General features: G+C 30.8%; 1 protein-coding gene across 1 annotated transcript in view; it reads left to right on the forward strand.

Moving 5' to 3' along the window:
* bfsp1 (beaded filament structural protein 1) overlaps positions 1–12,511 on the forward strand; it is a 40,479-nt gene that overhangs the window by 9,519 nt on the left and 18,449 nt on the right. Inside the window, exon 4 of the mRNA XM_079634449.1 lies at positions 1,756–1,833. Within this exon, the coding sequence (XP_079490575.1) occupies positions 1,756–1,833 (78 nt within the window). The remainder of the gene's footprint in view (positions 1–1,755; positions 1,834–12,511) is intronic.

Below are 12,511 nucleotides of genomic sequence, written 5' to 3' on the forward strand. Positions count from 1 at the left end.
TGGAAATGGATTGTCTATGGAGCTTTGCCAGACCCTAACTCAGGATGTATTCACACCAGGAAAGTCCGATAGTTCACTTGCTTTGGTCCGGACCAAATATATATATATTTTTTGTTGTTGTTTGGTACGGTTCGCTTTCACACTGCTCGTTTTGCAAGTGAACCAAAATTTGTAAACAAAACCACACGTGTGCTAAGGTCATCCATTCATTGGACAAGGATTCTCAAGTAGGGAAATTAGGAAGTGCACACTTCCACACTCACACACACACACTCACACACCCACCCACCATCCTTGTATTGTAACTATCGTTACATTATATGAACTCGCTCTATTCATGCAAATGCTTTTAAAGCATGTATGCGCGATTAGACTAAAGAGAACGCTCTGAATGTCCTGATGCGCACACACTCATTCATTCATTTCATTCCAATGATGCACTCACGACGCGCAGAAAGACGCGCAACAGTATCGTGTGGCCAGACAGCGCGCCGGAATGGAATTCTCTTTCGCACTTGAACGAACAATAACACAAACCATTATGCCAAAATGTAGTAAATCAACAACAGATCACTTTCCCATAACGCAACTCCGACTACGGAAGCCTGTTAACTCAAAGGCGCAGTCCTTTCTGGCAATTGGGTCGGTTCATGTTCACATCGTAAACAAACCGTACCAGAGTTCGTTTGGAACCGTACGAGACCACCTCTTCAGCTGGGTCTCGGTTCGGTTGTTTGGTCCGCACCCGAGTTCGATTGCTGTATTCACACCTGCCCAAAAGGTCCGCACCAAGGGGGGAAACATACTAGAGTTCGATTCAATCGAACCAAACAAGGCAGGTGTGAATACACCCTCAGTTACAACTGAGAGTGGTCTGGGTTTTCCCAGGCTAGTCAAGAGTCTCAAACCTTTAAGTGATATCCATTCATTTAAGGGGGAAAATCTTCGTCCTCTCAAAATATGTAATAATGGGTTAATTATTGCCTAAACAAAAAATTGACTAATCCTTTCATTAAAGTCCCCATGACTTAAAAAAAAAAATGTATTTATATATATATATATATATATATATATATATATATATATATATATATATATATATATATATATATATATATATAATTTATTTTTTTAATTTTTTTTGCAGTATTTATTCTACATGTGCACATTATTATTATTGTGTCAAATTGATGTTCCTGGTAATCTTGAATCAGAACAATTCCCTCCTGCAGCATCTCTTTTCTTCTCTGATGATGTGGGCGGGGCAACCTGTCACTCACATGAGATCAGCCAATAGCAAACCTCAACCATCCAATCAACTCTCCACAGACACAATCAAGCCCCGCCCACATGTGTTCTTGCTCCAGAAGCGCTTCACTGGATATACGACACAATAGAGGAGAAAAACTTCCTAGCCGACTTTAAACATGTAGTTTTTAGTGAGTGATCCAGCGTAGTGGTTTTGAGACCGTGTCATTGGAACCACTGAAGAATCATTTCTTTGCAGATGCCACTTCTTTTGATAATTTGTTATACAATCAAATCTAATTTATACAGTTATATCTATATAATAATTTTTCTTTTTATTGTTCAAGGGAAACATTGTTTGCATCCCCTAACGCCTGCTTCTCTGTAATGAAATTGACCTTTCACAAGTCTCACCTCCATTGCGCCCTGTCCCGTGTGTGTGTGTGTGTGTGTGTGTGTGCGTGCGTGCGTGCGTGCGTGCGTGCGTGTGTGTGTGTTTCTCCACAGAACCTCGCTGAGATCCAGACGTATCTGAATGTCCTGCAGCAGATCAACCAGACGATCCCCCTGATGTCCAGCTCAGAGGTGAGTGTGTCTCTGCGTGATCAGATCCCTGAGCGATGACACACTTCATCTTCCTTTATCACGATCTTCTCTCTCCTGTCCTCACACACATCTGAAGCGCCACTCTTGCAGAGGACAGGCCATTCTGTTCAGTTTAGAGCCCATGTTTTGCTTTTTGGCTTGTTTTTTTTTTACTCTTTCTCACGCCTGCGTTTTGTTTTTGTTTTGTTTTTGTTGCCACCGCTAGCATTTTTAATCGTTTTCACAAAAGTTTCATGGCCTCCAGAATATTTAGTTGTATAGATATATATGATATGATAATCTATAAATCGTGTTCCGGGGGCGGGTTTATGTAAATTTTAGGGTTGGTGATGTCACTAGCCCGGGAGGAAGCTCGTGTAGTCTCTGCCAGCCGTTTGTTGTAGTCCTTAAAAAATGATTTCTGTAAAAGCAAATTTGCTTTGAACTTTGAGCGTTGTAACTTTGCAGATGTTGTTTATGATCAAACAGCAACATTACACACTAACTAAAGTTAGAAAAGTCAAATCTTAATCAACCACCCCTTTAGGCCTTTTTTTTTTGCCACCGCAAGCTTTTTTTATCATGCCCCAGAATATTTAGTTTTATGAATATCCTGAATAAGCAATAAAAGAAAGAAAAAGACCATCTGCTTAAAAATAACAACAAAAAAAGTGTTATTCTAGATTAATGCAGTCTTTTTTATCAACGCTTGTATGTGGGTAACAGCAACATGTTGAAGATAAAGCTGAGAAAAGTGTGTTTTGGTCCCGGATAGGATCCAGAATGGTGATCAAACACAGATGAGTCCATCAACACTTAAAGCTTCACAGTCCTAACGCTCGTCCTGAGTCGACGGTTCATTCAGCACGTTCTCATGATCCTTTCTAACACACATGTACCGCTGTACTGTCATTTCCCACACACACGGCTCTCCAATGCTTCAGTTGTTTGTCTTATTGCACTGAAATTACAATTTACAAAAAGAAAACACAAACTGGTAGATTTTTTAATCACTGCAAGGAGGAAAAATTAGTCAGAAAGATTATTTTTAAGCTTCTTGTGATTTTTTTGGGGTCTAGTGATAATAGGTTACACTTTATTTCGATTGACCGCTTTACACATTCTCCTAACTATAAGAAAGTCACTCTCATTAGAGTAGACTGTTAGTTGACTGTTAGTAGAATAAGTTGAATAAGGGTTAGTTGAATAAGTTGAATAAAGGTTAGTTGAATAAGTTGAATAAGGGTTAGTTGAATAAGTTGAATAAAGGTTAGTTGAATAAGTTGAATAAGGGTTAGTTGAATAAGTTGAATAAGGGTTAGTTGAATAAGTTGAATAAAGGTTAGTTGAATAAGTTGAATAAGGGTTAGTTGAATAAGGGTTAGTTGAATAAGTTGAATAAGGGTTAGTTGAATAAGTTGAATAAATGTTAGTTGAATAAGTTGAATAAGGGTTAGTTGAATAGGTTGAATAAGGGTTAGTAGAATAAGTTGAATAAGGGTTAGTAGAATAAGTTGAATAAGGGTTAGTTGAATAAGTTGAATAAGGGTTAGTTGAATAAGTTGAATAAGGGTTAGTTGAATAAGTTGAATAAGGTTAGTTGGATAAGTTGAATAAGGGTTAGTTGAATAAGGGTTAGTTGAATAAGTTGAATAAGGGTTAGTAGAATAAGTTGATTAAGGGTTAGTAGAATAAGTTGAATAAGGGTTAGTAGAATAAGTTGAATAAGTGTTAGTTGAATAAGTTGAATAAGGGTTAGTTGAATAAGTTGAATAAGGGTTAGTTGAATAAGTTGAATAAGGGTTAGTTGGATAAGTTGAATAAGGGTTAGTAGAATAAGTTGAATAAGGGTTAGTAGAATAAGTTGAATAAGGGTTAGTAGAATAAGTTGAGTAAGTGTTAGTTCAATAAGTTGAATAAAGGTTAGTTGAATAAGTGTTAGTTGAATAAGTTGAATAAAGGTTAGTTGAATAAGTTGAATAAGGGTTAGTTGAATAAGTGTTAGTAAAATAAGTTGAATAAAGGTTAGTAGAATACGTTGAATAAGTGTTAGTTGAATAAGTTGAATAAGGGTTAGTTGGATAAGTTGAATAAAGGTTAGTAGAATACGTTGAATAAGTGTTAGTTGAATAAGTTGAATAAGTGTTAGTTGAATAAGTTGAATAAAGGTTAGTTGGATAAGTTGAATAAGGGTAAGTTGAATAAGTTGAATAAGGGTTAGTATAATAAGTTGAATAAGGGTTAGTTGAATAAGTTGAATAAGGGTTAGTTGAATAAGTTGAATAAGGGTTAGTTGAATAAGTTGAATAAGGTTAGTTGGATAAGTTGAATAAGGGTTAGTTGAATAAGGGTTAGTTGAATAAGTTGAATAAGGGTTAGTAGAATAAGTTGAATAAGGGTTAGTAGAATAAGTTGAGTAAGTGTTAGTTCAATAAGTTGAATAAAGGTTAGTTGAATAAGTGTTAGTTGAATAAGTTGAATAAAGGTTAGTTGAATAAGTTGAATAAGGGTTAGTTGAATAAGTGTTAGTAAAATAAGTTGAATAAAGGTTAGTAGAATACGTTGAATAAGTGTTAGTTGAATAAGTTGAATAAGGGTTAGTTGGATAAGTTGAATAAAGGTTAGTAGAATACGTTGAATAAGTGTTAGTTGAATAAGTTGAATAAGTGTTAGTTGAATAAGTTGAATAAAGGTTAGTTGGATAAGTTGAATAAGGGTAAGTTGAATAAGTTGAATAAGGGTTAGTATAATAAGTTGAATAAGGGTTAGTTGAATAAGTTGAATAAGGGTTAGTTGAATAAGTTGAATAAGGGTTAGTTGAATAAGTTGAATAAGGTTAGTTGGATAAGTTGAATAAGGGTTAGTTGAATAAGGGTTAGTTGAATAAGTTGAATAAGGGTTAGTAGAATAAGTTGATTAAGGGTTAGTAGAATAAGTTGAATAAGGGTTAGTAGAATAAGTTGAATAAGTGTTAGTTGAATAAGTTGAATAAGGGTTAGTTGAATAAGTTGAATAAGGGTTAGTTGAATAAGTTGAATAAGGGTTAGTAGAATAAGTTGATTAAGGGTTAGTAGAATAAGTTGAATAAGGGTTAGTAGAATAAGTTGAATAAGTGTTAGTTGAATAAGTTGAATAAGGGTTAGTTGAATAAGTTGAATAAGGGTTAGTTGAATAAGTTGAATAAGGGTTAGTTGGATAAGTTGAATAAGGGTTAGTAGAATAAGTTGAATAAGGGTTAGTAGAATAAGTTGAATAAGGGTTAGTAGAATAAGTTGAGTAAGTGTTAGTTCAATAAGTTGAATAAAGGTTAGTTGAATAAGTGTTAGTTGAATAAGTTGAATAAAGGTTAGTTGAATAAGTTGAATAAGGGTTAGTTGAATAAGTGTTAGTAAAATAAGTTGAATAAAGGTTAGTAGAATACGTTGAATAAGTGTTAGTTGAATAAGTTGAATAAGGGTTAGTTGGATAAGTTGAATAAAGGTTAGTAGAATACGTTGAATAAGTGTTAGTTGAATAAGTTGAATAAGTGTTAGTTGAATAAGTTGAATAAAGGTTAGTTGGATAAGTTGAATAAGGGTAAGTTGAATAAGGGTTAGTAAAATAAGTTGAATAAAGGTTAGTTGAATAAGTTGAATAATGGTGAGTTGAATAAGTTGAATAAAGGTTAGTTGAATAAGTTGAATAAGGGTTAGTTGAATAAGTTGAATAAGTGTTAGTAGAATAAGTTGAATAAAGGTTAGTTGAATAAGTTGAATAAGGGTTAGTTGGAAAAGTTGAATAAGGGTTAGTTGGATAAGTTGAATAAGGGTTAGTAGAATAAGTTGAATAAGGGTAAGTTGAATAAGTTGAATAAGTGTTAGTTGAATAAGTTGAATAAAGGTTAGTTGGATAAGTTGAATAAGGGTTAGTTGAATAAGGGTTAGTAAAATAAGTTGAATAAAGGTTAGTTGAATAAGTTGAATAATGGTGAGTTGAATAAGTTGAATAAAGGTTAGTTGAATAAGTTGAATAAGGGTTAGTTGAATAAGTGTTAGTAAAATAAGTTGAATAAAGGTTAGTAGAATACGTTGAATAAGTGTTAGTTGAATAAGTTGAATAAGGGTTAGTTGGATAAGTTGAATAAAGGTTAGTAGAATACGTTGAATAAGTGTTAGTTGAATAAGTTGAATAAGTGTTAGTTGAATAAGTTGAATAAAGGTTAGTTGGATAAGTTGAATAAGGGTAAGTTGAATAAGTTGAATAAGGGTTAGTATAATAAGTTGAATAAGGGTTAGTTGAATAAGTTGAATAAGGGTTAGTTGAATAAGTTGAATAAGGGTTAGTTGAATAAGTTGAATAAGGTTAGTTGGATAAGTTGAATAAGGGTTAGTTGAATAAGGGTTAGTTGAATAAGTTGAATAAGGGTTAGTAGAATAAGTTGATTAAGGGTTAGTAGAATAAGTTGAATAAGGGTTAGTAGAATAAGTTGAATAAGTGTTAGTTGAATAAGTTGAATAAGGGTTAGTTGAATAAGTTGAATAAGGGTTAGTTGAATAAGTTGAATAAGGGTTAGTAGAATAAGTTGATTAAGGGTTAGTAGAATAAGTTGAATAAGGGTTAGTAGAATAAGTTGAATAAGTGTTAGTTGAATAAGTTGAATAAGGGTTAGTTGAATAAGTTGAATAAGGGTTAGTTGAATAAGTTGAATAAGGGTTAGTTGGATAAGTTGAATAAGGGTTAGTAGAATAAGTTGAATAAGGGTTAGTAGAATAAGTTGAATAAGGGTTAGTAGAATAAGTTGAGTAAGTGTTAGTTCAATAAGTTGAATAAAGGTTAGTTGAATAAGTGTTAGTTGAATAAGTTGAATAAAGGTTAGTTGAATAAGTTGAATAAGGGTTAGTTGAATAAGTGTTAGTAAAATAAGTTGAATAAAGGTTAGTAGAATACGTTGAATAAGTGTTAGTTGAATAAGTTGAATAAGGGTTAGTTGGATAAGTTGAATAAAGGTTAGTAGAATACGTTGAATAAGTGTTAGTTGAATAAGTTGAATAAGTGTTAGTTGAATAAGTTGAATAAAGGTTAGTTGGATAAGTTGAATAAGGGTAAGTTGAATAAGGGTTAGTAAAATAAGTTGAATAAAGGTTAGTTGAATAAGTTGAATAATGGTGAGTTGAATAAGTTGAATAAAGGTTAGTTGAATAAGTTGAATAAGGGTTAGTTGAATAAGTTGAATAAGTGTTAGTAGAATAAGTTGAATAAAGGTTAGTTGAATAAGTTGAATAAGGGTTAGTTGGAAAAGTTGAATAAGGGTTAGTTGGATAAGTTGAATAAGGGTTAGTAGAATAAGTTGAATAAGGGTAAGTTGAATAAGTTGAATAAGTGTTAGTTGAATAAGTTGAATAAAGGTTAGTTGGATAAGTTGAATAAGGGTTAGTTGAATAAGGGTTAGTAAAATAAGTTGAATAAAGGTTAGTTGAATAAGTTGAATAATGGTGAGTTGAATAAGTTGAATAAAGGTTAGTTGAATAAGTTGAATAAGGGTTAGTTGAATAAGTTGAATAAGTGTTAGTAGAATAAGTTGAATAAAGGTTAGTTGAATAAGTTGAATAAGGGTTAGTTGGATAAGTTGAATAAGGGTTAGTTGAATAAGTTGAATAAGTGTTAGTTGAATAAGTTGAATAAGTGTTCTTTATTCAACTTATTTTGGTTAGTTGAATAAGGGTTAGTAAAATAAGTTGAATAAAGGTTAGTTGAATAAGTTGAATAATGGTGAGTTGAATAAGTTGAATAAAGGTTAGTTGAATAAGTTGAATAAAGGTTAGTTGAATAAGTTGAATAAGGGTTAGTTGAATTAGGGTTAGTAAAATAAGTTGAATAAAGGTTAGTTGAATAAGTTGAATAATGGTGAGTTGAATAAGTTGAATAAAGGTTAGTTGAATAAGTTGAATAAAGGTTAGTTGAATAAGTTGAATAAGGGTTAGTTGAATAAGGGTTAGTAAAATAAGTTGAATAAAGGTTAGTAGAATACGTTGAATAAGTGTTAGTTGAATAAGTTGAATAAGGGTTAGTTGAATAAGTTGAATAAGTGTTAGTTGAATAAGTTGAATAAAGGTTAGTTGGATAAGTTGAATAAGGGTAAGTTGAATAAGGGTTAGTAAAATAAGTTGAATAAAGGTTAGAATAATGGTGAATAAGGGAATGGTGAATAAGTTGAATAATGGTGAGTTGAATAAGTTGAATAAAGGTTAGTTGAATAAGTTGAATAAGGGTTAGTTGAATAAGTTGAATAAGTGTTAGTAGAATAAGTTGAATAAAGGTTAGTTGAATAAGTTGAATAATGGTGAGTTGAATAAGTTGAATAAAGGTTAGTTGAATAAGTTGAATAAGGGTTAGTTGAATAAGTTGAATAAGTGTTAGTAGAATAAGTTGAATAAAGGTTAGTTGAATAAGTTGAATAAGGGTTAGTTGGATAAGTTGAATAAGGGTTAGTAGAATAAGTTGAATAAGGGTTAGTTGGATAAGTTGAATAAGGGTTAGTTGAATAAGTTGAATAAGTGTTAGTAGAATAAGTTGAATAAAGGTTAGTTGAATAAGTGTTAGTTGAATAAGTTGAATAAAGGTTAGTTGAATAAGTTGAATAAGGGTTAGTTGAATAAGGGTTAGTAAAATAAGTTGAATAAAGGTTAGTAGAATACGTTGAATAAGTGTTAGTTGAATAAGTTGAATAAGGGTTAGTTGAATAAGTTGAATAAGTGTTAATTGAATAAGTTGAATAAAGGTTAGTTGGATAAGTTGAATAAGGGTAAGTTGAATAAGGGTTAGTAAAATAAGTTGAATAAAGGTTAGTTGAATAAGTTGAATAATGGTGAGTTGAATAAGTTGAATAAAGATTAGTTGAATAAGTTGAATAAGGGTTAGTTGGATAAGTTGAATAAGGGTTAGTTGGATAAGTTGAATAAGGGTTAGTAGAATAAGTTGAATAAGGGTTAGTTGGATAAGTTGAATAAGGGTTAGTTGAATAAGTTGAATAAGTGTTAGTAGAATAAGTTGAATAAAGGTTAGTTGGATAAGTTGAATAAGGGTTAGTTGGATAAGTTGAATAAGGGTTAGTAGAATAAGTTGAATAAGTGTTAGTTGAATAAGTTGAATAAGGGTAAGTTGAATAAGTTGAATAAGTGTTAGTTGAATAAGTTGAGTAAGTGTTAGTTCAATAAGTTGAATAAAGGTTAGTTGAATAAGTGTTAGTTGAATAAGTTGAATAAAGGTTAGTTGAATAAGTTGAATAAGGGTTAGTTGAATAAGTGTTAGTAAAATAAGTTGAATAAAGGTTAGTAGAATACGTTGAATAAGTGTTAGTTGAATAAGTTGAATAAGGGTTAGTAGAATAAGTTGAATAAGGGTTAGTAGAATAAGTTGAATAAGGGTTAGTAGAATAAGTTGAGTAAGTGTTAGTTCAATAAGTTGAATAAAGGTTAGTTGAATAAGTGTTAGTTGAATAAGTTGAATAAAGGTTAGTTGAATAAGTTGAATAAGGGTTAGTTGAATAAGTGTTAGTAAAATAAGTTGAATAAAGGTTAGTAGAATACGTTGAATAAGTGTTAGTTGAATAAGTTGAATAAGGGTTAGTTGGATAAGTTGAATAAAGGTTAGTAGAATACGTTGAATAAGTGTTAGTTGAATAAGTTGAATAAGTGTTAGTTGAATAAGTTGAATAAAGGTTAGTTGGATAAGTTGAATAAGGGTAAGTTGAATAAGGGTTAGTAAAATAAGTTGAATAAAGGTTAGTTGAATAAGTTGAATAATGGTGAGTTGAATAAGTTGAATAAAGGTTAGTTGAATAAGTTGAATAAGGGTTAGTTGAATAAGTTGAATAAGTGTTAGTAGAATAAGTTGAATAAAGGTTAGTTGAATAAGTTGAATAAGGGTTAGTTGGAAAAGTTGAATAAGGGTTAGTTGGATAAGTTGAATAAGGGTTAGTAGAATAAGTTGAATAAGGGTAAGTTGAATAAGTTGAATAAGTGTTAGTTGAATAAGTTGAATAAAGGTTAGTTGGATAAGTTGAATAAGGGTTAGTTGAATAAGGGTTAGTAAAATAAGTTGAATAAAGGTTAGTTGAATAAGTTGAATAATGGTGAGTTGAATAAGTTGAATAAAGGTTAGTTGAATAAGTTGAATAAGGGTTAGTTGAATAAGTGTTAGTAAAATAAGTTGAATAAAGGTTAGTAGAATACGTTGAATAAGTGTTAGTTGAATAAGTTGAATAAGGGTTAGTTGGATAAGTTGAATAAAGGTTAGTAGAATACGTTGAATAAGTGTTAGTTGAATAAGTTGAATAAGTGTTAGTTGAATAAGTTGAATAAAGGTTAGTTGGATAAGTTGAATAAGGGTAAGTTGAATAAGTTGAATAAGGGTTAGTATAATAAGTTGAATAAGGGTTAGTTGAATAAGTTGAATAAGGGTTAGTTGAATAAGTTGAATAAGGGTTAGTTGAATAAGTTGAATAAGGTTAGTTGGATAAGTTGAATAAGGGTTAGTTGAATAAGGGTTAGTTGAATAAGTTGAATAAGGGTTAGTAGAATAAGTTGATTAAGGGTTAGTAGAATAAGTTGAATAAGGGTTAGTAGAATAAGTTGAATAAGTGTTAGTTGAATAAGTTGAATAAGGGTTAGTTGAATAAGTTGAATAAGGGTTAGTTGAATAAGTTGAATAAGGGTTAGTAGAATAAGTTGATTAAGGGTTAGTAGAATAAGTTGAATAAGGGTTAGTAGAATAAGTTGAATAAGTGTTAGTTGAATAAGTTGAATAAGGGTTAGTTGAATAAGTTGAATAAGGGTTAGTTGAATAAGTTGAATAAGGGTTAGTTGGATAAGTTGAATAAGGGTTAGTAGAATAAGTTGAATAAGGGTTAGTAGAATAAGTTGAATAAGGGTTAGTAGAATAAGTTGAGTAAGTGTTAGTTCAATAAGTTGAATAAAGGTTAGTTGAATAAGTGTTAGTTGAATAAGTTGAATAAAGGTTAGTTGAATAAGTTGAATAAGGGTTAGTTGAATAAGTGTTAGTAAAATAAGTTGAATAAAGGTTAGTAGAATACGTTGAATAAGTGTTAGTTGAATAAGTTGAATAAGGGTTAGTTGGATAAGTTGAATAAAGGTTAGTAGAATACGTTGAATAAGTGTTAGTTGAATAAGTTGAATAAGTGTTAGTTGAATAAGTTGAATAAAGGTTAGTTGGATAAGTTGAATAAGGGTAAGTTGAATAAGGGTTAGTAAAATAAGTTGAATAAAGGTTAGTTGAATAAGTTGAATAATGGTGAGTTGAATAAGTTGAATAAAGGTTAGTTGAATAAGTTGAATAAGGGTTAGTTGAATAAGTTGAATAAGTGTTAGTAGAATAAGTTGAATAAAGGTTAGTTGAATAAGTTGAATAAGGGTTAGTTGGAAAAGTTGAATAAGGGTTAGTTGGATAAGTTGAATAAGGGTTAGTAGAATAAGTTGAATAAGGGTAAGTTGAATAAGTTGAATAAGTGTTAGTTGAATAAGTTGAATAAAGGTTAGTTGGATAAGTTGAATAAGGGTTAGTTGAATAAGGGTTAGTAAAATAAGTTGAATAAAGGTTAGTTGAATAAGTTGAATAATGGTGAGTTGAATAAGTTGAATAAAGGTTAGTTGAATAAGTTGAATAAGGGTTAGTTGAATAAGTTGAATAAGTGTTAGTAGAATAAGTTGAATAAAGGTTAGTTGAATAAGTTGAATAAGGGTTAGTTGGATAAGTTGAATAAGGGTTAGTTGAATAAGTTGAATAAGTGTTAGTTGAATAAGTTGAATAAGTGTTCTTTATTCAACTTATTTTGGTTAGTTGAATAAGGGTTAGTAAAATAAGTTGAATAAAGGTTAGTTGAATAAGTTGAATAATGGTGAGTTGAATAAGTTGAATAAAGGTTAGTTGAATAAGTTGAATAAAGGTTAGTTGAATAAGTTGAATAAGGGTTAGTTGAATTAGGGTTAGTAAAATAAGTTGAATAAAGGTTAGTTGAATAAGTTGAATAATGGTGAGTTGAATAAGTTGAATAAAGGTTAGTTGAATAAGTTGAATAAAGGTTAGTTGAATAAGTTGAATAAGGGTTAGTTGAATAAGGGTTAGTAAAATAAGTTGAATAAAGGTTAGTAGAATACGTTGAATAAGTGTTAGTTGAATAAGTTGAATAAGGGTTAGTTGAATAAGTTGAATAAGTGTTAGTTGAATAAGTTGAATAAAGGTTAGTTGGATAAGTTGAATAAGGGTAAGTTGAATAAGGGTTAGTAAAATAAGTTGAATAAAGGTTAGAATAATGGTGAATAAGGGAATGGTGAATAAGTTGAATAATGGTGAGTTGAATAAGTTGAATAAAGGTTAGTTGAATAAGTTGAATAAGGGTTAGTTGAATAAGTTGAATAAGTGTTAGTAGAATAAGTTGAATAAAGGTTAGTTGAATAAGTTGAATAATGGTGAGTTGAATAAGTTGAATAAAGGTTAGTTGAATAAGTTGAATAAGGGTTAGTTGAATAAGTTGAATAAGTGTTAGTAGAATAAGTTGAATAAAGGTTAGTTGAATAAGTTGAATAAGGGTTAGTTGGATAAGTTGAATAAGGGTTAGTAGAATAAGTTGAATAAGGGTTAGTTGGATAAGTTGAATAAGGGTTAGTTGAATAAGTTGAATAAG

Source organism: Phoxinus phoxinus, assembly GCF_949152265.1.
Source record: "Phoxinus phoxinus genome assembly, chromosome: 14".
Taxonomy (NCBI): domain Eukaryota; kingdom Metazoa; phylum Chordata; class Actinopteri; order Cypriniformes; family Leuciscidae; genus Phoxinus; species Phoxinus phoxinus.